Below are 21,928 nucleotides of genomic sequence, written 5' to 3'. Positions count from 1 at the left end.
GGTTTTGGGGCCACAGTGAGTGGTACCAGGGCTCTGTACTTAGGAATCATTCCTGGTGGGATTCAAGACCCTTCGAACCCAGGCACCTTCCCCACCAATGACGCATGTAACACACTTCTGAGAACATGCACAACCCCTTTATCCTTCTTCCGGATCCTTAGTCATGACCCTGTTGGTTTTGCCTGGTCTATAAAAGATTTACTAGTAAGAAGCTTTGGGACTTGCCTGTGAAGTGCAAGGCCCTTTACTTTCCAGGACTAAGAGGTGGGGAGTGGAGTGGGAGTGGGGGCAACTTAGCTGATTGCTGTGGAGACGAGGGAAGCTGAGGAAGCATGAAGACATCTCTTGATGGGTCTCAGTGTTCCATGGCATCCTGGTTTCTTCTGGGGGGTTCTAAGTGCAAGGTTGCCTTCTGGATGGGATCAGGTTTGCTGCTTGTGATGCAGCAGTCAGTGCTTCAGAATAGCTTGTGTCATCCTCATTCTAGTTTTTCAGGTTATAGAAAGGGAACATTGACCCCTAAAATAGTTCCAAGGAGCGGGGCCCAGAGTGATAGTCCAGTGGGTGGGGCATTTGCCTTTCACGCAGCCGACCTTCGTTTAATCTCTGGCATCCCACATGATCCCCCAAGCACCTCCAGGAGTCATTCCTCAGAGCCAAGAGCATCCTGAGCATCACTGGGTGGACCCAAAAAGCAAAAAAGAAAGAAAGAAAGAAAGAAAGAAAGAAAGAAAGAAAGAAAGAAAGAAAGAAAGAAAGAAAGAAAGAAAGAAAGAAAGAAAGAAAGAAAGAAAGAAAGAAAGAAAGAGAAAGAAAGAAAGAAAGAAAAGAGTTCCAAGGAGCCTGGGGCCCATGTCAGAAGCCAGAGACCCTAAGATGGAAGGAGGCAGGACACAGACCCTGACTACTTGATTTCAAAATTATTTTTTCCTGGTAACACCCATTTATTTTGTTGATTTTCTTTTTTAAAAATTTATTTATTTTTTAATTAGTGAATCGTCATTTAGGGTACAATTACAGATTTACACACTTTCGTGCTTGTGTTTCTCTCATATAATGTTTGAGAACCCATCCCTCCATCAGTGTCCATTCTCCACCACCAATGAACCCAGTATCTCTCCCACCCCCCACCCCCCCGCCTCTGTGGCTGGGTATTCCCTTTTGTTCTCTTTCTCCTTTTGGGTGTTGTGGTTTGCAATAGGGGTATTGAGTGGCCATCATGTTCAGTCTCTAGTCTACTTTCAGCACGCATCTCCCTTCCCATGTGAGATCTCCAACCACATTTTACTTGGTGTTTTCTTCTCTATCTGAGCTGCCTTTTCCCCTAGCATTTGAGTCCAGCTTCCAAGCCATGGAGCCAACCTCCTGGTACTTATTTCTACTATTCTTAGGTGTTAGTCTCCTACTCTGTTATTTTATATCCCACAGATGAGTGCAATCTTTCTTAGTCTGTCTCTTTCTTTCTGACTCATTTCACTTAGCATGATACTTTCCATGTTGAGCCACTTATATGCAAAGTTCACGACTTCATCTTTTCTAACAGCTGCATAGTATTCCACTGTATAGATGTACCAAAGTTTCTTTAACCAGTCATCAGTTCTTGGGCATTCGGGTATTTTTCCAGATTCTGTTGATTTTCTATTTCAGTAAATATTTAGGGAAAATTAAGTCTCCATTTAACATTCAGTTTTTTTTTCAATTTGACTTTTGAGCCATATCCAGCAAAACTCAGAGGTGATTCTTGGCTCTCTGCTCAGGGATCTTTCCTGGCAGTGTTTCGGCACCATATGGAATGGCAGGGATTGAATCTGGGTGGGACATGTGCAAGGCAAGTGCTGTAACTGTTGTATAATCCCTCTGACGAATTCATTCTTTGGTCATACCTGGTAATGCTCAGGGTTTACTCCTGGATCTGCACTCAGGAATCACTACTGTAAGTGCTCAGGGGACCATATGGGATGCTGGTGATTAAACCCTGGTCAGTCGCATGCAAGGTAAATATTCTACCTGCTGTACTAGCACAGAGTTCTCTTTCATTTAATTTTTTAAAGAAAAAAATTCAGAGGCTGGAGAGATAATACAGCTGGTAGGGCTCTTGCTTTGGACGCGGCTAACCTAAGTTTGGTCTCCGCATCCCAGATGGTCCCCTAAACACTGCCAGGAATAATTCTTAAGTGGAGAGCTGGGAGTATTCCCTGAGCACTGCTGGGTATGGCCCAAAAACCAAAATAAATTTGTTTTAAATTTAGGCACCGTGATTTACAGAGTTCTTTATTTGGGGTTTCTTTTTGAGAAACTATACTTGGTGGTGCTTGGGGTGGGGGGTCACTTCTGGTGGTCCTTGAAAGACCATGACGTGCTGTGGATCAAACCTGAGATTCCTGCAATAGAAACCTGCCCTCCAGCCCATTGCACTCTTTCTCAAGAGCCCCTGAATTCAGAATATCTCATTTCTAAGCTCTGCTACCTTTCCCAAGTCCCAAAAGCTTCTGGTGAGGAGAGTATCGCCTCCCTTGAACATGAGTATGATGGGGCCAGTGAGTTGGATGCTTGCTTTGAATGTGGCTAATCCAAGTTCAGTCAATCCCCCACTTCAGCACTACATCAAGTCTCCTGTGTCCCCAGGAGTGATCCCTGAGTGCAGAGCCAGGAATAAGCCCTGAGCACTGCTGGGTTTGGGGAGACTACTCCTAGCTCAGTGCTTGAGGGGTGCTCCCATTGGATTTTGAATACTAGGCGTTGCCAGGAATCCAACCTGGGGTTCCTCCATGCACGACATGTGCTCCGGCATATTCAGTTCCCTCCCTGACCCCTGCCTCTTTTTTCAAGTCCCTTTTGATAGTTACCGAACACTCTGGACTATACTGGGCAATGTGAACCCATATCATACTGTGGGCAGCTCCTGGTGCCCCTGTCGGGTAAGTCAGATTCTCTCTGAGGACAGATCAGAGAAGAAACTGAGTCTCCAGGAAGTTTGCCAGCTTAGAAAACATTGATTTGACAGTCCAGCAAGTCTGTGAAACATCAGTGCCAGCATGGCCCTCCTGGCCCCGCCCATCCGCCCCTGCATTTGCTCCATCTGTCGTTTGCTCCATCTGCACGTCTGGGGACTTTCATCATGGAATCTCATTCATCCATGATTTCTGAACTGGGAGCTGGGAGGCGCTCAGCAAGAGCTGAGCTCCTTAACCTGCGTGGATGTCACTTCCTAGCACCGAGAGTGTTTGCTTGGAGAGACGAGCCCTAACGTTCTCCCTTCCCTCTCCCCTCCACATTAGGGCGAAGGTTGCCGAACTGTCCCCCTGGCTGGACATGTGGGGTTTGACAGCTTGCCTGACCAGCTGGTGAATAAGTCAGTGAGCCAGGGCTTCTGCTTCAACATCCTGTGTGTGGGTGAGTATTTCCATAGCAGGAAATTCTATTCCAGAAGATGGATCCTTAATGGCGGGATGTGGCTTTGCAGGTAATTAGGTTAAATAATGTGTCATTCGCATCTATTGGCAAGACCGTTTCTCTCACCCCCTCCTCTCCTTTGATCCTTCAGTGTGTTGTTTTTGTTTTCTTTCTGTCTGGCAGTCCCTGGGAGATGTGCACAGGGCCTCTGAAGGCACAGTTGCAGGGCAAACACCCGACTGTTGAGCTCCATACCCATCCCTACCTCTGCTTATTATCATTTTTGGTTCCGGGTGGGGGGCACATCTGGTGGGGCTCAGGGCTTACTCCCATCTCTGTGCTCAGGAATCACTCCTGGAAAGACTCAGGAGAACATATGTGGTGCTGGGGATGGAACCTGGGTCGGCTACAATGCAAGGCAAACTCGACTCACTGTACTATTCGCCAGTGACCTCCCCCTTTTTTTGGCTTTTGGGCCACACTCTGTGGTTCTCAGGGCTTGCTCCTGGCTCAGGGATCATTCCTGCTGGGACTCGGGAGACTATATGTAATGCTAGCTATCGAATCCAGGTCAGCTGTGCAAGGTAAGCATCCCATTATTGCTCCAGCCCCTGTTTTTTTTTTCCGTTTTTTTGGGTCACACCCCGCGGTGCTCAGGCCTTACTCCTGGTTCTGCACACAGGAATTACTCCTGGTGCTGTTTGGGGGGTACCATATGGGATGCTGGGGATTGGACCTGGGTCGGCCGCATGCAATTCAAATATCCTCCCCACTGTATTATTGCTCCGCCCCTCCCTTTTTGGGTAAGCTATCATGATATTTTTCTCTGACCAGACTGTACCTTCAGGGCAGCTAAGTTGTGTGCAATCCAGTGGAAATTTGGGGAGGGAACTGGCTGGTTTAACACCCACTGTCAAGTCCATTTCAATTTTAGGAAATGGGGAGTCAGTAGGATTGGGAGGGGAGAGTGTGTCTGTGCCAATGTATCTGCCCAGCAGCTGGGGGCAGTGACTGGGACTGGATTTCCTTTGTCCCCCCCCCTGGTGCAATGATCGCCTGGCAAAATTCTTTCTTCCCTTTAAGTACACCTTGCCTGGATCTTTAGTCACAAGTGTGGGGCTCCCCACGCTCCCCACTGCTGTGCTGATCATAGTACAAAAAGAATTCACTACTGTTTGCCAAGTGAACGAATGACTTCACACCACAGGACCCACTTATAATTGACATATTACCATGCTAGTCCTTTTGCTTCTCCCTGGAGCCTGTGAAGTGTGCTGGGGGAATGGCACTGGAGACCTAAAGACAGGGGTGAGAGAAGGCTCTGTCTGGAGCTTGAGGTCCAAGGAGCATCTAGGTCTGGCCGACTCCTTTGTCCCTTCATTGTTTTCCTGACCGATGACCAGCAACATTACTTGAGTGCAGAAGAACACTTTTGAAATGGTCAAGCACCAATCAAACAAATAAGAGGGACGCTGGCTCTTGACAATTTTGCATGCATTTGTGCATGTGTCGCCCGGGATTTAACCCAGAGGACTCAACACATGCAAAGCGTACTCTGGACAGCAGCGCCACATTCTAGGCCTTTTCGTGACGATCTTTCATAATCCCACACTTGAAAAAACTCCAGATTTGCAAAGAGCACAGCTTATCATTTTTTCCCATACAGTGCAGTAAAATCATAATCACCTTCATGTTTTCTTATTTGTTTGTTCATTTATTGGCAGTGGCAAACCCAGTGGTGGTCAGGGCTTATTCCTGGCTCTGAATTTAGGGATCACTCCTGGCAGGCATCAGGGGTAAGGGATGCATGGGATTGAACCCGGGTTGGCTGAATGTAAGGTAAGCACCTTACCCTTTGCACTATCTTTCCAGCCCCGTACCTGCATATTTCAATGGCTTACTTCTAAACCGTAATGACGTAATGACTGTATAAGTACACAAATAAAGTCAGTTTTCACACTGGCTGGAACACTCAAACACTTTTGCTAATTGCCCTTTCTTATTTTTATTAGAACATATGGGGAACTCATTCATGGCGCTGCTTTGCCTCACAGCAGAATTGGCTATTTTTCACTGGAGTGCAGTCTAGAGTTCTGTTTTCTAACTAGGGCAGCTCATTTTCTTGGACTTTTTGATTTTTGTCTTCTTTTCTGTTCCCAGCATTCATTTATAGATCATTTCGCTTCCCTGTAGGGGAATGAGGTCACACGCAAGGACAAATAGAGAACAACAAAGCCATATCTAAATAAAGGGTGACAGGCAGTCAGGTAGGCATAATCATGGGCTAAATAGTCCTTTCCTACATGCTCTAGAACCTTTGTGATGAACACATGGGCTCCCCCAGATTCCACGTTAGGGGGATTCTTAGCATCCAGATCTCAGCTGTTTGTTCTTGCAGTACCAGATGTCTATTCTCGATCCCGATTAGCTGCTAGTAGGCGAGGAAGAGAAAAATAAGTAGAAGTCATGATGTTAAACTTGAAGATCAAATATGATTCTCCCCAATGTTAACGTAGCCCTATCTCCCATTTAAACCACACAAAGCTTCGCTTTTGGGCTGAGAGCCAACTCATTGCTTGTAATATTTGATGACCGAAAACTTGCCACACAAATGTATTGGCTTCCTTTGGCATTCTTCCCGGAGCCCAGTGTGACATGTACTTCCGTAGAGATGAAAACTGAAGTGACAGACCCCTTTAAGCTGCCCTTTCTCCCAGTGCAGTGGTGGTGCTCTAGGACTGCTGGTAGAGGAAGGCCGTGCAAATCATCCTAGCTTTCTTCCTCTCTATTATCAGGCACCAGTGTGAGCTCCGTCCACACATTATTGGATGTGTGGGCTCCTGTTGCGGCCCAGAAAAAGAGGCAGCCACGTCGAGTGGCAAAGTGAGTGGGAGCAATAATCAACTTTGCCCCCGTGACACCTGCACCCAGCCATTGTGTTGCTCCTACTTGTGTAGACTGAGATGGAATTGGCCCAGTTCCTTGGATAGGGGTGGGAAAGAGACCCTGCCACGTCCCCGCAAAGAAGTCCCTTCTTTTTTCTCTCCCTTCGTGTCATGTTTTAGGAACCAGTGGCCCTCCTGGTTCTGCAACCATTGGAGGCACCGGGCTCGACCGGGTAAAGGCCTTTCCCCAGCTACCTGCTGAAACAGCCTACAGCCTGCCACATCTTGTTCTCTGGCTTTGCTCACCATCCTGTCATTTCTCTCACAGTCCCGATTTTGGGTCAAGGTCAAGTGTGGCTTTGACTTTGAGTGGCTCTAAGGCTGCAAGCTTAACCTAGCCTTGACACTGGAGCCTGTCACCACCTGGGTGAGGACAGGCTTCGTGTTGGGCTGCTGAAACTGACCTCTGTTGCAGGACTAGGGGGGACCACAGTTTGATGCCTACTGCCTGTCCAGTCACCTATACAAATGTAATCACTTCTGTAAAATGATTCTATATATGTGTATGCTTATATACATACATCTAATGGGAACCAAGTTAAAGTTATATCAGGGGCTGGAGCGATAGCACAGCGGGTAGGGCGTTTGCCTTGCACGCGGCCAACCCGGGTTTGAATCCCAGCATCCCATATGGTCCCCTGAGCACGGCCAGGGGTAATTCCTGAGTGCAGAGCCAGGAGTAACCCCTGTGCATCGCCAGGTGTGACCCAAAAAGGAAAAAAAAATAAAGTTATATCAATTATATCTGGCAATATAAATAGAACATGTTTAAGATGGCATATAAAAGCATATATTTATAGGCTATCATTTACAGAAAATACATAATAAAGAAAATCAAGATACAAATATTCAGAGTCAAAATATAGATATGTAATATAAAGTATAGACATTTACTTTTGATTTGGGGGTCACAAATAAACCTTGCTTGGAGGTTACTCCAGGTGTGGTGTTGAGGGGATCACTCCTGGCTATGCTCTGGGGACCGGGTGTTGGGGATGGAATCCAGGACTCTGGCATGCAAAGCATGTGCTCCAGCCGTTTGAACCATCTCCCCAGCCCTAAAAGAGTTCTCTTTAGATACATTATATATCCCCAAAGGATGTTTATTCTTCCTGATAGGGCATTTTAGTGTAAAATTTTGGTCTCTGGCTTTGATTATTTAAAAAACCAAGGGTGGGGCCAGACTGATAGTACAGCTGGTAAAGCGATTTTCTTGCATGCCAACAATTGGGTTCTGTCCCTGGCACTACATGTGATCCCCTGAGCTCAATATGACTGATGCCTGAGTGCTGGGGACTAAAGCTTGGTAAGCAGGTCTGAAGACAGGGGGCCACGAGGAGTAATGAGACAGACATCGATGGTTCAGGCGGGCACCAGTAATGTCTCTCATTGTGAGACTTATTGTTACTGTTTTTTGGCATATCCAATACGTCATGGGTAGCTTGCCAGGCTCTGCCGTGTGGGCGGGATACTCTCGGTAGCTTGCCGGGCTCTCCGAGAGGGGCGGAGGAATCGAACATGGGTCGGCCACGTGAATGGCAAACGCCCTACCGCTGTGCTATCACTCCAGCCGGAGACAGACATAAAAGAGGGGAAAAAAGCATGGGGTCAGGGAATTCACTGGGAGCCCTGATTCTCCATCACATTCCATACTTATTCTCTTAGACCAACAATTTTTGGAAGAGCGAGTGCAAACACAGGCAGTTGCCTGTCTATGGTAATCTAACCGAGTTAAGCTTTTGCATATCAAAAGGGACAGTGCAGAAATCTCTATAGTGCATTTATCTCAAAGGAATCTTCTCTGCAAGAGGTAGCAGAGATAAGAGCTGTTACAGGACCCCCTCCAAGGGAGCTCTCCCCACTGTGGTGTTGGCTTTCCAGGAAGTCAAGTTCTCATAGTCTATTTATTCACCCCCTCTGCTTAGTCTAACTAATCCTTTAAACTAAATGTAATCATATTTATATTCTAGTATATGCATATCTGACACCTCAGCACAGAGTTAGGAGTAAGTCCTGAGCATAACTGGGTGTGTGTCCCCAAACAAAATACAAACAAAAGGACTTTTTATTTGGGGAGGAGTTTGAACCAAACCAGCAACTACTCCTGGCTCTGTTTGTTTGTTTTATTTTTGCTTTTTGGGTCACACCCGGTGAGGCACGATGCACGGGGGTTACTCCTGGCTCTGCACTCAGGAATTACTCCTGGTGGTGCTCGGGGGACCATATGGGATGATGGGAATTGAACCCTGGTTGGCTGCATGCAAGGCAAAATGCCCTACCTGCTGTGCTCTTGCTCCAGCCCCCATTTTTGTTTGTTTGTTTTTTTGCTTTACTCCTGGCTCTGTGCTCAGTGCTCACTCCTGCTGATGCTTAGGGGACCATGTGGTGCTGTTGATTCCTGGTTAGCTGCTAGTAAGGCAAGTGAATTAACCCCTCTGGCCCTATGTCTCTGGCCCTGACCGAGAGTACTGTTATCTCAATAGTGCTTATTCTCTGCTGAACTGCTGTTCATAGACCCTAGCCTGGCGGAGAGAATCCCCTCACATTCATATGTGCTTATCTGCATTTGTGCTTGTATGACTGCAGGGATTAAGAGAGACTATTTATGAGCCAGAGCCCAAATTGTAAGGAAGTGTCCATAAATGGCACCCACTGTGGTTATTTTTAGACAGCTGGGTACAATGGTGGGATCATCTTATCACACAATCTCACCAACAGAATCTCTGGGGTTGACAATAATTAGTGAATAGACCGAGGTTCCTCTCTCCCTATTAAGGAACACTATCTGGGGCTGGAATGATAGTATAGTGGGTTGAGCCCTTGCTTTGCGTGTGCCACCCCCATCCCCCTCAAAAAACACCAACAGTGGCAAGAGAGATAGTACAGGGGTTAAGGCTGTTGCCTTGTATGCGCCCAACCTGGGTTCAGTCCGTGGCACAGAGCCCTGTAAGCGCTGAGTACAGCCGGGTGTGTCCCAGGAAATAGAACAAAAGTACTACGGACTGGAACGATAGAACAGCAGGTAGGGCGCTTGCTTTCATGTAGGTCCACCCACGTTCAAGCCCCAGCCCCACCTATGATCCCCTGGGCCCTCCCAGAAATGCAGAGCCAGGAGTAACTCTTTTTTTTTTCTTTTTGGGTCACACCCAGCAATGCACAGGGATCACTCCTGGCTCATGCACTCAGGAATCACCCCTGGCGGTGCTCAGGGGGCCATATAGGATGCTGGGAATTGAACCTGGGTCGGCCGTGTGCAAGGCAAACGCCTTACCTGCTGTGCTATCCCTCCAGCCCCGCCAGGGAGTAACTCAGTAACTCTTGAGCGCAGTGGCCGAAAATCCAAAACCCAAACCCAAATCACCCCCCAATAGTCACTCTTAGCCCCTGAGCTTTGGGGATCACTAGGATAGAGCTACACCCACATCTTTGAGAGCTGGGCACCCCTGGAACCAGCAGTACCAATGTTCTGGGGCCCCTTGCTTTGACCTGTTGGAAGAGAACCCCAAGGGGACTTTGTTCTCGGAGTATGCCAGCTGCCTGGAATGCCTGGGAGCAGCACAAAGGGTCACAATGATAATATTTACTTTGAAGCTGCTCGGAATTCCAGGCTCAATTGAGCTCTGTTGAACTTGGGATGGCGCGCGGGGGTGGGGGGGTGGGGAGGCAGAGAGGCCTACAAGACAAGAAGGTGTTTTTTGTTTTTTGTTTTTTTTTTATAAGAAGGTGGTTTTTTTGGGGGGGGCTTGGGGACCATAACCAAGTGCTGGGGGGGCTATAACTGAACATATAGCTGCTTCTTCCTCCTCTTTCTTCTCTTCTTTTCTTCCTCCTCTTTCTCCCCTTCCTCTTCTTCCTCTCCCTTTCTACCCTGCTCTCCTTTCTCTCACCTCTCCTACTTCTGCCTTCTCTTCTCAGTCTTATTCTTTTTCTCCTCTTCCTCTCTCTCTCTTTCTCTCTCTCTCTCTCTCTCTATATATATATATATATAGAGAGAGAGAGAGAGAGCGATAGCACAGCAGTTGGGCTTTCGCCTTTCACGCGGCCGACCCATGTTCGATTCCTCCGCCCCTCTCGGAGAGCCCGGCAAGCTACCGAGAGTATCGAACCCTCTCGGCAGAGCCTGGCAAGCTACCCGTGCATACTGGATATGCCAAAAACAGTAACAATAAGTCTCTCAATGACAGACGTTACTGGTGCCCGCTCAAACAAATCGATGAGCAACGGGATGACAGTGACGTATATATATATATATACATGCTATAATATAACATAACCCCTTAACCCCTACTCAATACTGGGGTGGGAGCATTGTTTTTCATAGTTCTCACGGGAGACCAAATAATGCCAGGGATGGAACCTGGGGCTCCTGCTTGCAAAGCCTCGTTGCTCCAACGCACTGAGCTTTTTCGTGGCCTGGGAGAAGAGGCAGGAAGGTCAGTGGTGGAGGATGGTGCAGAATTGCTGGATCCTATCCGGGTCAGGGCTCCACGGCTCCGTGTCTTGCGGGAATGCAGCTGCTGCACATGTGCTGAAGACAGTCTACGTGTGGTGATGTGCGGGAGAAGCCCTGACAACCCGCTCTTAGGAATCCAATCATCACAGTCGGTACATCGTCAGTTCCCATGTTATTATCACTCCCGCCACAGGTGTTGGGAAGGAAGCTGCTGAGAGGGGCAGCAGGGAACGGGGAGTGCTGGCTACAGCCTGCCACATTTCACAAGTCCGAACAGAAGAGGGCAAGGAGACAAACTGAAGCATGACCTTGTCCCTCCCCAGAGCTGGCTCCCTCCTCCTCTTCCTCCTTCTCTTCCTTCTCTTCTCCTCTTCTCTTCCTTCTCGACCTCTTCTTCCTCTTCCTCTACCTCCTATTTCTCTTCCTCTCCTCTCCTCCTTCTTCTCTCCATCCTCCTTCTCCTTCTTCTTCTTATTCTTTTTCTCCTCCTCCTCCTCCTCTTCCTCCTCCTCCTCCTCCTCCTCCTCCTCCTCCTCCTCCTCCTCCTCCTCCTCCTCCTCCTCCTCCTCCTCCTCCTCCTCCTCCTCCTCCTCCTCCTCCTCCATCCCTGTTGAACTCGGAACTATTTCTCTCAGTTCATTCTAGCTTTCAGAGCTGAAGAGACTTTAGTGGCAGATGACCATAGGCCCCTGGAGATCAGGGGCTGGGGCTGTCTAGCATGGCTGAACTGCGCCCGGCTCATCTTAGATGCCTTCTCAGTGCCCGGTGAATGCCTGAACCAACCAATCTAGCATGCCTATGAGGACACACTGCAGCATTTGGGTTAGAAACCCGGTCTCCAGCGTCAGACTATTTGGGTACAAATGGTGTCCCAGCCACATACTACTTTGTGGCCCTGTACGAGGTGACATTAGATGTGGAATATAGATGCCCAGAGGCATCTAAGAGCTGAGCCAAGTCACATAGCTAGAAATTGGGTTGGCAAATCCATCTGTAAATCAAGGAAAAATAATAGTATCTACCTCTTAGGTTCATTGTGGGGTATAAGGGAGCAAACCTCTGCCAAATATTGGTGGCTGACTGTGGCACAGAGCCAGAGCATCACAGCTATTGCTATTTTATTTTGGTTTGGGTTTTGAATACTCCTGTGGTGCTTACTCCTGGCTCTGTGCTCAGGGAATCACCCTCCTGGAGGAACTCAAGGGACCCTCTGCAGTGCCAAGAATAAAACTGGGGTTGACTGTGTGAAAGGCCAGTCAGTGCCTTAACTCCTATACTCTCACTCCATGGTGTTACTTTATTTCTGGTTTGGGGGCAACACTCACTAGTGATCAGGGCTAACTCTGCACTCGGGTTTCACTCCTGGTGGGACTTGGGGGACCACATGGCATGCCACGGATTGAACCTGGGTCAGCCATGTGCAAAGCGATGGTCTTACCTGCTGCTCTATCACTCCGGCCCTTCTTCCCTGTTGTAAATGGAAATCCCTTTTCAAATTCCTTTTCAAGGAGGGTGCCTGAAGCACTGCCTCCTTGAAGCCAGGGGAGAACACTTGGCGGAAGTGACATAAGAAGGGTTAAGAAGTCCTAGGGGTGGGGATGAGAAAGATTGACCCCCTGGAGACTCCTCAGGGTTTCCTGCTGGGATCTGGTGCCAGGTGTTTCCACGTTCCAGGGTGGGAGAATTTGCTGCTCCATCCGAGCTAGTTACCAGCAACACCCTCACAAACATACCGGAACCGAGGCACTGTGGGAGGAGCCAGCATCCTAGGCTCAGGCTGGGTCTGTGCCAGCCATGCAGAAGGGCGCCCTCCCTTCACATCGATGGCACACCAAGCCTGGAGCAGCCTAGAGCCAGAGCCTGAGTTTGGGGGATTCTCTGAGCGCCTCTTCCTGCCCGCTGTTCCCCTGGACCTTTGCACTGGCAGGTTTGCCCATGGGGCCTTTCTCCTGCTGCCAGCTTGCTGTGCCCTGCCCTCCAGGAGGCGCCTCTCTGGCTCCAGCTGTGCAAACATGGTTAGCCCCTCAATTCTGCATGGATGCTTAGGAGGCAGCACCCCTTCCATCCCTGGTGTGTGAGTAAGAGAGAGAGAACCAGTCAGCCACACAGACACAGATATATTTGTTATCTTGCCTAAGTCTGTCCCTTCCCATGCCAGTAACCCCAGCTCACCTCCCTTTTCTCTTTGCTCTGCTTTGCTCTGCTTTTTTCTTCTCTCTCCCCACTCCCCCTCCCCTGCTCCACTCCACTCTCCTCTCTTTTCTTTTTCGGTCTTGGTTTTGGGACCAAGCCCAGTGATGCCCAGGGGTTACTCCTGGCTCTGCGCTCCAGAGTTGCTCCTGGCAGTGCTCAGAGGACCATATGGGATGCCAGGGGTTGAACCCGGGTTGCTTTGTGTCCAGCCCCTCACCTAGCTTTTCTCTCTCTGGACACAAAACACACTCCCATCCCATTCCTTTAGGGAGGAAAAAAGGGGGGATTCTATTCTGGGAGAATGCTTGCTGCTCTAGGTAGAGCAGTCCATGAGTCACGTGATGGGATAAGGAGGAACCTTTGCCAGCATCCCAGCGGTGAGCCACATGAGTCAGACCTCCTGGCTATGATTTGTGTGTATGTGTGTGTGTGTGTGTAGGGTGTGTGTGTGTGGGTGTGTGTGTATCGGGTGTGGATAGCCAAACCCAGTTGAATGTTTTCCTTGTTCTCTCCTGCTCTCTTTCTCTGCTCTCTCCTCTCTCCCTCTCTCCCTTTCCCCTGCCTCTCTCTTTCTTCTTAAAATTGAGTCACCATGAATGTGAATTAAAATCCCCTTCTATGTCCCCTCCCTGATATTGTCACTCCTTTCTCCCCACTCTCTTCTCTCTCCCTCTCTCACCTTCCCCTCCCCCTCTCTCTACCTCTCCCCCTTTTTTTCCTTATCTTTATTTTATTATTGGAGCTGGAGCGATAGCACAGTGGTTGGGTGTTGGCCTTTCACGAGGCCGACCCGAGTTCGATTCCTCCACCCCTCTCGGAGAGCCCGGCAAGCTATGAGAGTATCGAGCCCGTGCGGCTGAGCCTGGCAAGCTCCCCGTGAGTATTGGATATGCCAAAAACAGTAACAATAAGTCTCTCAATGAGAGATGTTACTGGTGCCCGCTCAAACAAATCGATGAGCAACGGGATGACAGTGACAGTGATTATTTTATTGGGGGTCTCCCAAACGGTGCTCAGGATGCCCAAAGGGGGGGCCTTTCAACAATTCTCAACTAATTGGGCAGTTGGTTCAGTGCCAGGACAAGAGTATTTACTGCTACTTGAGGCCCTGCAGTGCCAGGCAGGAAAACCTAGGAGGTGCTGGAGGGTGTCCAGAGTGAGAACCAGAGATGCTCAAGGGACCATGTAATGCCAGAAATCAAACACAGATCCATGCTAGACACGTGCCTACCCACCGTAACATCTCCTTGGCCTCTCCTTGCTATTTTCTCTGACGCTTATCCTCTCATCTCCTTCACCCTTCCCCCTCCCCTCTCTGCATTACTCTCTTCTCTCTGCCCCCTCCCCTCTTCACTCCACCCCCTCTCTGTCCAGGGTGCCCCCTCCAAACTCTTCACCATAGACACGTCTCTTCAAAATAGGGGCCAGAGAGAAGGTACAGTGGGTAGGGCGCTTACCCTGCAAGTAACTGACCTGGGTTCACACCATATGGGTACCCTGAGCCCTGCCAGGAGTGAAGCCTGAGCACAGAGCCAGGAGTAAGCCCTGAACGTTGCTGGGTGTGGCCCCAAAACAAAACAAAAAAATAATCACTTCCAGAGTGAGTGGGACAGACATAGAATGATCCATTTATGTTTCTTTAGATCATTTGTGGGATCTAAAGAAACATAATAGGAGAATAATACGCAAAGACAGTAGAAATAAAACCAGGAGGATTGGTTCTTAGTAGGGAACCTGTCACAATGGTGGGGAAGTAGGGTGGCTATTGCAGAGAAGGGACCTCTATGACAGTATAGTGGAACACGGATCATTCTGGATGAGAACTGGGTGCTGAGAGGAGATGAAGTGGTATGCATGATATCTTTTCAGAAAGTATTGCAAACAACAATACCTGAAAGGAGAAAAAAAGAAAAGGGTGTGCTGTAGGCAGGCTGGGGGAAGAGCGGGAAACTGGAGACATTATTGGGGTGCAGTGGACACTTGGTGAAGGGATGGGTGTGTATGACTGAAAGCCAATCACGAGCAACTTCGTTTCTCACAGTAATTCAATTAAGAAACAAAAGATCACTGCCACAATTCTTACCTCAAGGGGAGGTGGCAAGTACAAAGCTAGGCGCTCCAGGAGGGGAGAGGGCTGAAAGCTCTTTGTTGATGAAGGCCAGCCCTGGGCAGCCCCATAGGAATGTTCCTGCTGTGTTGTGTTGAGCTGTTTGGACAGGCCAGGACCTGCCCAGTGCAAACCCACTCCCCACTGTGAAGGCAAGTCCAAGCTCACGGCTCAGGGACAGGAGGAAGGGAAGGGGAAAGAGGGTGACAGAAGCAGAGGAGCAGGGCATCTAGATGCTGATTTCTCCCTCTCCCTGAAAGGAAAGAGTTCCTTTTTGTTCGGATTGGTAGAATTGGTTTGGGGCTCTGGGTCAATGTTTCTTTTTTTTTTTCTCTTTTTGGTTCATACCTGGCAATGCACAGGGCTTAGTCCTGGCTCTGCACTCAGGAATTACTCCTGGTGGTGCTTGGGGGACCATATGGGATGCTGGGAATCAAACCCATGTCCACCACATGCACGGCAAATGCCCTACCCGCTGTGCTATCGCTCTAGCCCCTCTGGGTCTATGGGGGCTGGGGGAATGTGAGAATTCCCAGATCCTAAACCATAAACTATTAACCCTACCAAAGAGCAACGGTCTCCTTTTCTTGGTGGGGTTTAGGGGAGGCACCCTGTGATGCTCAGGACTTATTTTTAGCTCTGTGCTCAGGAATCACTCTTGGTGGTGCTTGGGGGACCCTATGGATGCTGGATCAGCCGCATGCAATGCAAGCACCCTACCCACTGTACTATCACTCTGGCCCTAAATGGTCTCATTTTGCATAGCAGGGGAAACCTGTACTGAAAGAGAAGTTGAAGCTTATGAATAGTTAACTGTCTGCTTTCCGGTATTCCCAAATGGCCATGGCTGGCTATTATCTGTACCCAGTGGGAGTCCGTAGAGATGGGAAGCAGTGGGCATATGTCCCATCTAGCTTGTGGTCTCACGCCACATTACCTTACCGCCAGTTTTCCTTCCATGTTCTCAATTCCTAGGTTCCTGCCAGTACCTAGATGAACTTTGGGTTCCTCATAAATGACCTTCAAAACCCGGTCGCACACAGCCCTTCCCTCACTTATTTCCCTGCTATAAAAGTCAAGACTTCTGAAATTCCGATAACTTAATTTATGAGCATCTTGGGCTGGAGCTATAGCACAACGGTAGGGTGTTTGCCTTGCACGCAGCCGACCTGGGTTCCATTCCTCTGTCCCTCTTGGAGAGCCCGGAAAGCTACCGAGAGTATCTCGCCCGCATGGCAGAGCCAAGGCAAGCTAACCGTGGCGTATTCAATGACAAAAACAATAGCAACAAGTCTCAAAATGGAGACGTTTCTGGTGCCCGCTCAAGCAGATCGATGAGCAACGGGATGACAGTGATGACAGTGATGAGCATCTTACTTACTGCCTGTTAATCAAACCAATGAGTGGCATTGCTGAAAGCCTTTGGAGCTTACTGTTTCCTCCTTCTTAGCCATAAATGGTCTCACTCAAGAACTGAGCCAGCCCACATCTTGTCTCCGTAGAGTTTATTACATGTGGGGATCTGAAGATGTCCATGCCTGGAAGAGAAGTCAGGTGGGACAGAAAGGAAAGAATATTTATTTGATGAAAGACCATTTCCACTTTTCTTGAAATCTGAAATAGCTCTTGAACACTACAGCTCCAGATGTTCCTTGTGGAGAACTTGGAAAAGATAGAAAAGCCTAAAGAAAAAATGCTTAATCGCACTACCCAGAGATAGTCATTGCAGAGATAGACATGGATAAGAGAGAATCTAATGACGCAAGACAGTGGATGGCGTTGCAGTCAAGTCTTTATCTTTATGTTCTGTTTGTTTCGGGGCCCCACCCTGCAATGCTCGGGGCTTATTCCTGGCATTAAGATTAGGGATCATTCCTGATGGTGCTCAGTGTACATATGAAGTGCGAGGATGGAACCTGGATTGGCTGGGTGCAAGACAAATGCTCTACCCACTATACAGTCGCTCCAGCCCCATGTCCAGTCTTTTTCTCAGCCTTAGATCTCCATCATTGCTTCCAGTATTGTTATTCTTTCTTTTTTCTTTTTGCATCACACCCGGCGATGCACAGGGGTCACTCCTGGCTCTTCACTCAGGAATTACTACTGGCTGTGCTCAGGGGACCATATGGGATGCTGGGATTCGAACCTGGGTCGGCCGAGTGCAAGGCAAACGTCCTACCCGCTGTGCTATTGCTCCAGCCCCTCCAGTATTGTTATTCTTAAGTGATTATTTTTAATATTTTTTTGAAAATTAAAAAAATATTATTTGGCTTGCGATATATTAATGTGAGTTTCTCATGAACATAATTTCACCATCACACCCATCACCAGTGCACCCATCTCCTTTATCCAAGAGAGCATCATATTCCTGACTTATAAAGCAACGCACACTCCATTTCCCAGTGACCCAGAAAACGCGGAGAATGAAAGGAGAATGGCCCAACCTTGATTCTCTTTCTCTGTTGATGACTCCTGCTAATGTGAGGCTGTTCGTTCTTTTACAGCCTTTTGCCCTGAACTTGAGATCATTCCAGGGCATAAAGGTCTAGAGACGTTTGACTTTGTGTCTTCCGTGCTCTTTCTCGGGCTTAGAAATATGCGCCAGAACATGGTGTGGCAAGGCTGCTTGATCGTCATGTGTGACTGCACCCTGATGTCTTCCATTGTTTTTCAGGAGAGACAGGTTTGGGTAAGTCCACGCTGATGGACACGCTGTTCAACACCAAGTTCGAGGGTGAGCCAGCCACGCACACACAGCCTGGAGTCCAGCTTCGCGCCAGTACCTATGACCTTCAAGAGAGCAACGTGGGGCTCAAGCTCACCATCGTTAGCACAGTGGGTTTTGGCGATCAGATCAACAAAGAGGACAGGTAAGGAGGTTGTGGGAGCCGGAAGCTGGTAGGAGGCCAGTAGAAGGAGATGACTCCCTCTCTACATGGGGTAGGCAGGCCACAGACACCTCACAACATAATATCACCTGGATCTTTGACTCCAACAATCACTCTACCCTATACACTTTGCCACAAGGAGGGTGTCTCTTGAGGCAGAATGATATACAGTGCGTAGGGCATTTGCCTTGCATGCAACTGACCCGGGTTGGTTTGATCCCTAGCATCCCATATGGTCCCCCAAGCAGCGCCAGTAGTAATTCCTGAGTGTAGATCTAGGAGTAAGCCCTTAGTATTGCTGGGTGTGCCCCCACAAAACCAAAATGAAACAAAAGACTGGTAGTCCACAAAAAAAGAAGGGTGTCTTTCTTGGTTCATAGAGATAGGACTGTGGCGAAGGCATTTGCTTTGCACTTACCTGACTTTGGTTCAATCTGTGGCACCAAATGATACCCTGACCACTGCCAGGGAGCAACCCCAAACCCAGGTCTGTTCTGGGCATTACATATGGGTCCCCAAGCAACACTAGGAGTAAACCCTCTATACAGAGCGAGAAGACCTTGAGCACTGCCAGGTGTGAATCCCAAACCCCAACCTACAAAGCCAAACAAGCAAAACAGAAACCATTCTCATAAGCCAGAGAGTTAAGATAGGGATTAAAGCACTGTGCACATAGCCAACCTCAGTTCAATCCCTGGCACCGCATAGGGTCCCCTGAGCATGGCAGGAGTAACCCCCGAGCACAGAACTGGAAGTAAGCCCTGAGCACAGCCAGGTGCGGCCTAATCTTTCTCCCTAATACAAGAAGGTACCTTTTGAGTATACCTGTCCAGGGTCTCTAGTGTATGGAGCACACACTTTTTAAAATTAAATCACCATGAAATACACAGTTAGGGGCTGGAGCAATAGCACAGCAGTTAGGGCATTTGCCTTGCACGCGGCAGACCCGTGTTTGATTTCCAGCATCTCACATGGTCCCTTGAGCATCGCCAAGAGTTATTGCTGAGTACAGAGCCAGGAATTAACCCCTGTGCATCATCGCCGGGTGTGACCCAAAAAGAAAATAATAATAATAATAATAATAATAATAAATACACAGTTACAAAGTTGTTTATGGTTAGATTTCAGTCATACAATGTTCCAACAACCATGCCTTTACCAGTGTACATTTCCCACCATCCATATCCCCGATTTCCCCCTGACTACCCCACACCCAGCCTGCCTCCATGGCAGACACGTTTCTTCTCTTTCTCTCTTTCCTTTTAGGCATTATTGTTTGCAGTACAGGTACTGAAAGGTTATTGTACATATCCTCCTTCTGCACTCATTTCTTGTCCGGAGTGATCATTTCCAACTATCATGGTCATAGTGGTTCCTTTTCTGTCCCTAACTACCCTTCCCCTGAACATTTGTGGACAGCCTCCTACCAGAGACCAATCCTCCTGGCCCTTGTTTCTATTGTCCTTGAGTATTGGTCTCATCCTATGTTTTTTCTATATCCCACCCAGAGTGCCGTATTTCTGTCTGTCCCTCTCGCTATGACTCGCTCCACGCAGCATGATCTCTCCATGTCCATCCATGTATTAGCAAATTTCATGACGTCATTTTTCCTGGGGGCTGCCTAGTATCCCATGGTGCATATGTACCATATATTTATCCAGTCATCTGTTTTCGGGCATTCAGGTTGCCTCCAGATTCTGGTTGATGTCAATAGTGTGGGGCAGACATTAATTGAGTACTGCCCCTAATCCAGAAACTGTCAGGCTCAGCTAGTCTAAAAAAGAATGACTCTGGACTGGAAAGATAGTACAGCAGGAAAGGTGCTTGCCTGGTATGTGAATGAACTGTATTTGATCCCTGGCATCCTATTACGGTCCCCCAAGCCATGCCACCAATGACCCTGAAGCACGGAGTCAAAAGTGCTGGGTGTGGCCCCAAAAGAAAAGGTAAAAATACAATGAAAAAAGAACACTTTGTCTCTACTTTAGGCATTCGTGTGCAAGACTGGTTTTATTTTATTTATATTTTTATTTATTCATTTATCTATCTATCTATCTATTTATTTATTTAGCTTTTTGGGCCACACCCAGCGACTCACAGGGGTTACTCCTGGCTCTGCACTCAGGAATTACTCCTGGCGGTGCTCGGGGGACCATATGGGATGCTGGGAATCGAACCCGGGTCGGCCAAGTGCAAGGCAAACGCCCTACCCGTTGTGCTATCGCTCCAGCTCTTATTTTCTTTCTTTCTTTCTTTCTTTCTTTCTTTCTTTCTTTCTTTCTTTCTTTCTTTCTTTCTTTCTTTCTTTCTTTCTTTCTTTCTTTCTTTCGTTCTTTCTTTCTCTCTCTCTTTCTTTCTTTCTTTCTTTCTTTCTTTCTTTCTTTCTTTCTTTCTTTCTTTCTTTCTTTCTTTCTTTCTTTCTTTCTTTCTTTCTTTCTTTCTTTCTTTCTTTCTTTCTTTCTTTCTTTCTTTCTTTCTTTCTTTCTTTCGCTTTTGGGTCACACCTGGCAATGCACAGGGGTTACTCCTGGCTCTGCACTCAGGAATTACTCCTGGCGGTGCTCAGGGGACCATATGGGATGCTGGGAGTCGAACCCCGGTCGGCCAAGAGCAAGGCACACGCCCTACTTTCTGTGCTATTGCTCCAGCCCCTTATTTTATTTATTTATTTATTTATTTATTTATTTATTTATTTATTTATTTATTTATTTATTATTATTATTTTTTTACAACATCAGCAACTTTATTGAAAAGGGGGGGGCGGGCCCCATCCCCGCCCCTGCTCCGCAGCTCTGGCGCCGGCTCTCGGGGTCCGATGGTCCGATGGTCCGAGTTCCCTGCGGACAGAAAGCGGGCCGGTTGAGCCGGGTCGGGGAGCTGGGGGTCGCGCCGCTGGGCGGGGACGGAGGATCGAGGGGGGATGTCGCGCCGGGCGCTGTCGGGGCCTCGGTTTCACCTCCCCACACCAAAAGTGGGCGGTGAGCTAAAGCCCCCATGCTCTGGGCGCGAGTCTCACCCATGGCCACGGGCAAGGCCACAGGTGACTTTCAGCGGGCGCCGATTATTTTATTTTTTTAACTTAACTTTTTAAAAATTACGACACCGTGATTTACAAAGTTATTCATGATTAAGTATCAGGACTATACTGTTCCAATACCAGTCTCACCACCAATGTCTACTTCTTTCCACCAATATCCCCATGGTTTCCATCTTATTGAAGACCAGTTTTTTTTTCCTTTTTTTGGTGGGTGGAACACCTGGCTGTGCTCAGGGCTTATTCCTGGCGCTGTGCTCAGGAATCACTCCTGTGGTGCTGGGGATGCAAGCTGGATCAGACATGTGCAAGGCGTAGTCCTACCTGCTGTACCATCACTCTGGCCTTAGTTCTCACTTTCTGTTGCCTTTGGGAATTTGTCCTCTACGATACGAGTCTTCTCTGGGCTATTTCTTGGTCTGAGCAAGAGAGAGATGCACTGTAGCACTATTGTCCCGTTCATTGATTTGCTCGAGCGGGCACCAGTAATGTCTCCATTGTGAGACTTGTTACTGTTTTTGGCATATCAGATACGCCACAGGTAGCTTGCCAGGCTCTGCCATGTGCGCAGGATACTCTCGGTAGCTTCCAGGCTCTTTGAGAGGGACAGAGGAATCGAATCCTGGCTGGCCACGCTCAAGGCAAACACCATACCTGCTGTGCTATCGCTCCAGTCCTAGGGAGAGATGAATCTGAAGAAATACCAGGAGCCAGATCAGGGAGACAGGGGTTCCAGAGTATGCAGAAAGGAAGCCACTGGAAGAGTTTATTTTTTTATTCTATTTTATTTTATTTTATTTTATTGGCTACATTCAGTAGCTCTCAGTGTTGACTTCTGACTGCATTCAGGGATCACTCCTTGTGGGGCTCAGGGCACCAAATGTGGTTCAGGGGATTGAACTTGGGTTGCTGCGT

At 48.2% G+C, this 21,928-nt stretch overlaps 1 protein-coding gene and 1 non-coding gene across 3 annotated transcripts in view; one reads left to right on the top strand and one right to left on the bottom strand.

Annotated features, from left to right (window-relative positions):
- SEPTIN6 (septin 6) overlaps positions 1–21,928 on the top strand; it is a 138,676-nt gene that overhangs the window by 29,593 nt on the left and 87,155 nt on the right. For both annotated transcript variants that reach the window (XM_004614456.2, XM_055121016.1), the window contains exons 2-3: positions 3,279–3,393; positions 17,766–17,961. In XM_004614456.2, coding sequence (XP_004614513.1) covers positions 3,279–3,393; positions 17,766–17,961 — 311 coding nt within the window. The remainder of the gene's footprint in view (positions 1–3,278; positions 3,394–17,765; positions 17,962–21,928) is intronic.
- LOC129400245 (small nucleolar RNA ACA64) lies at positions 20,913–21,035 on the bottom strand. Its single transcript, XR_008627556.1, has one exon. It is a non-coding gene; the product is annotated as a small nucleolar RNA ACA64 (small nucleolar RNA).

This window comes from Sorex araneus, chromosome X, assembly GCF_027595985.1.
Source record: "Sorex araneus isolate mSorAra2 chromosome X, mSorAra2.pri, whole genome shotgun sequence".
Classification (NCBI taxonomy): Eukaryota; Metazoa; Chordata; class Mammalia; order Eulipotyphla; family Soricidae; genus Sorex; species Sorex araneus.
Note: the sequence above shows the minus strand (reverse complement) of the source record. Positions and strands in the feature narration are given on the sequence as shown.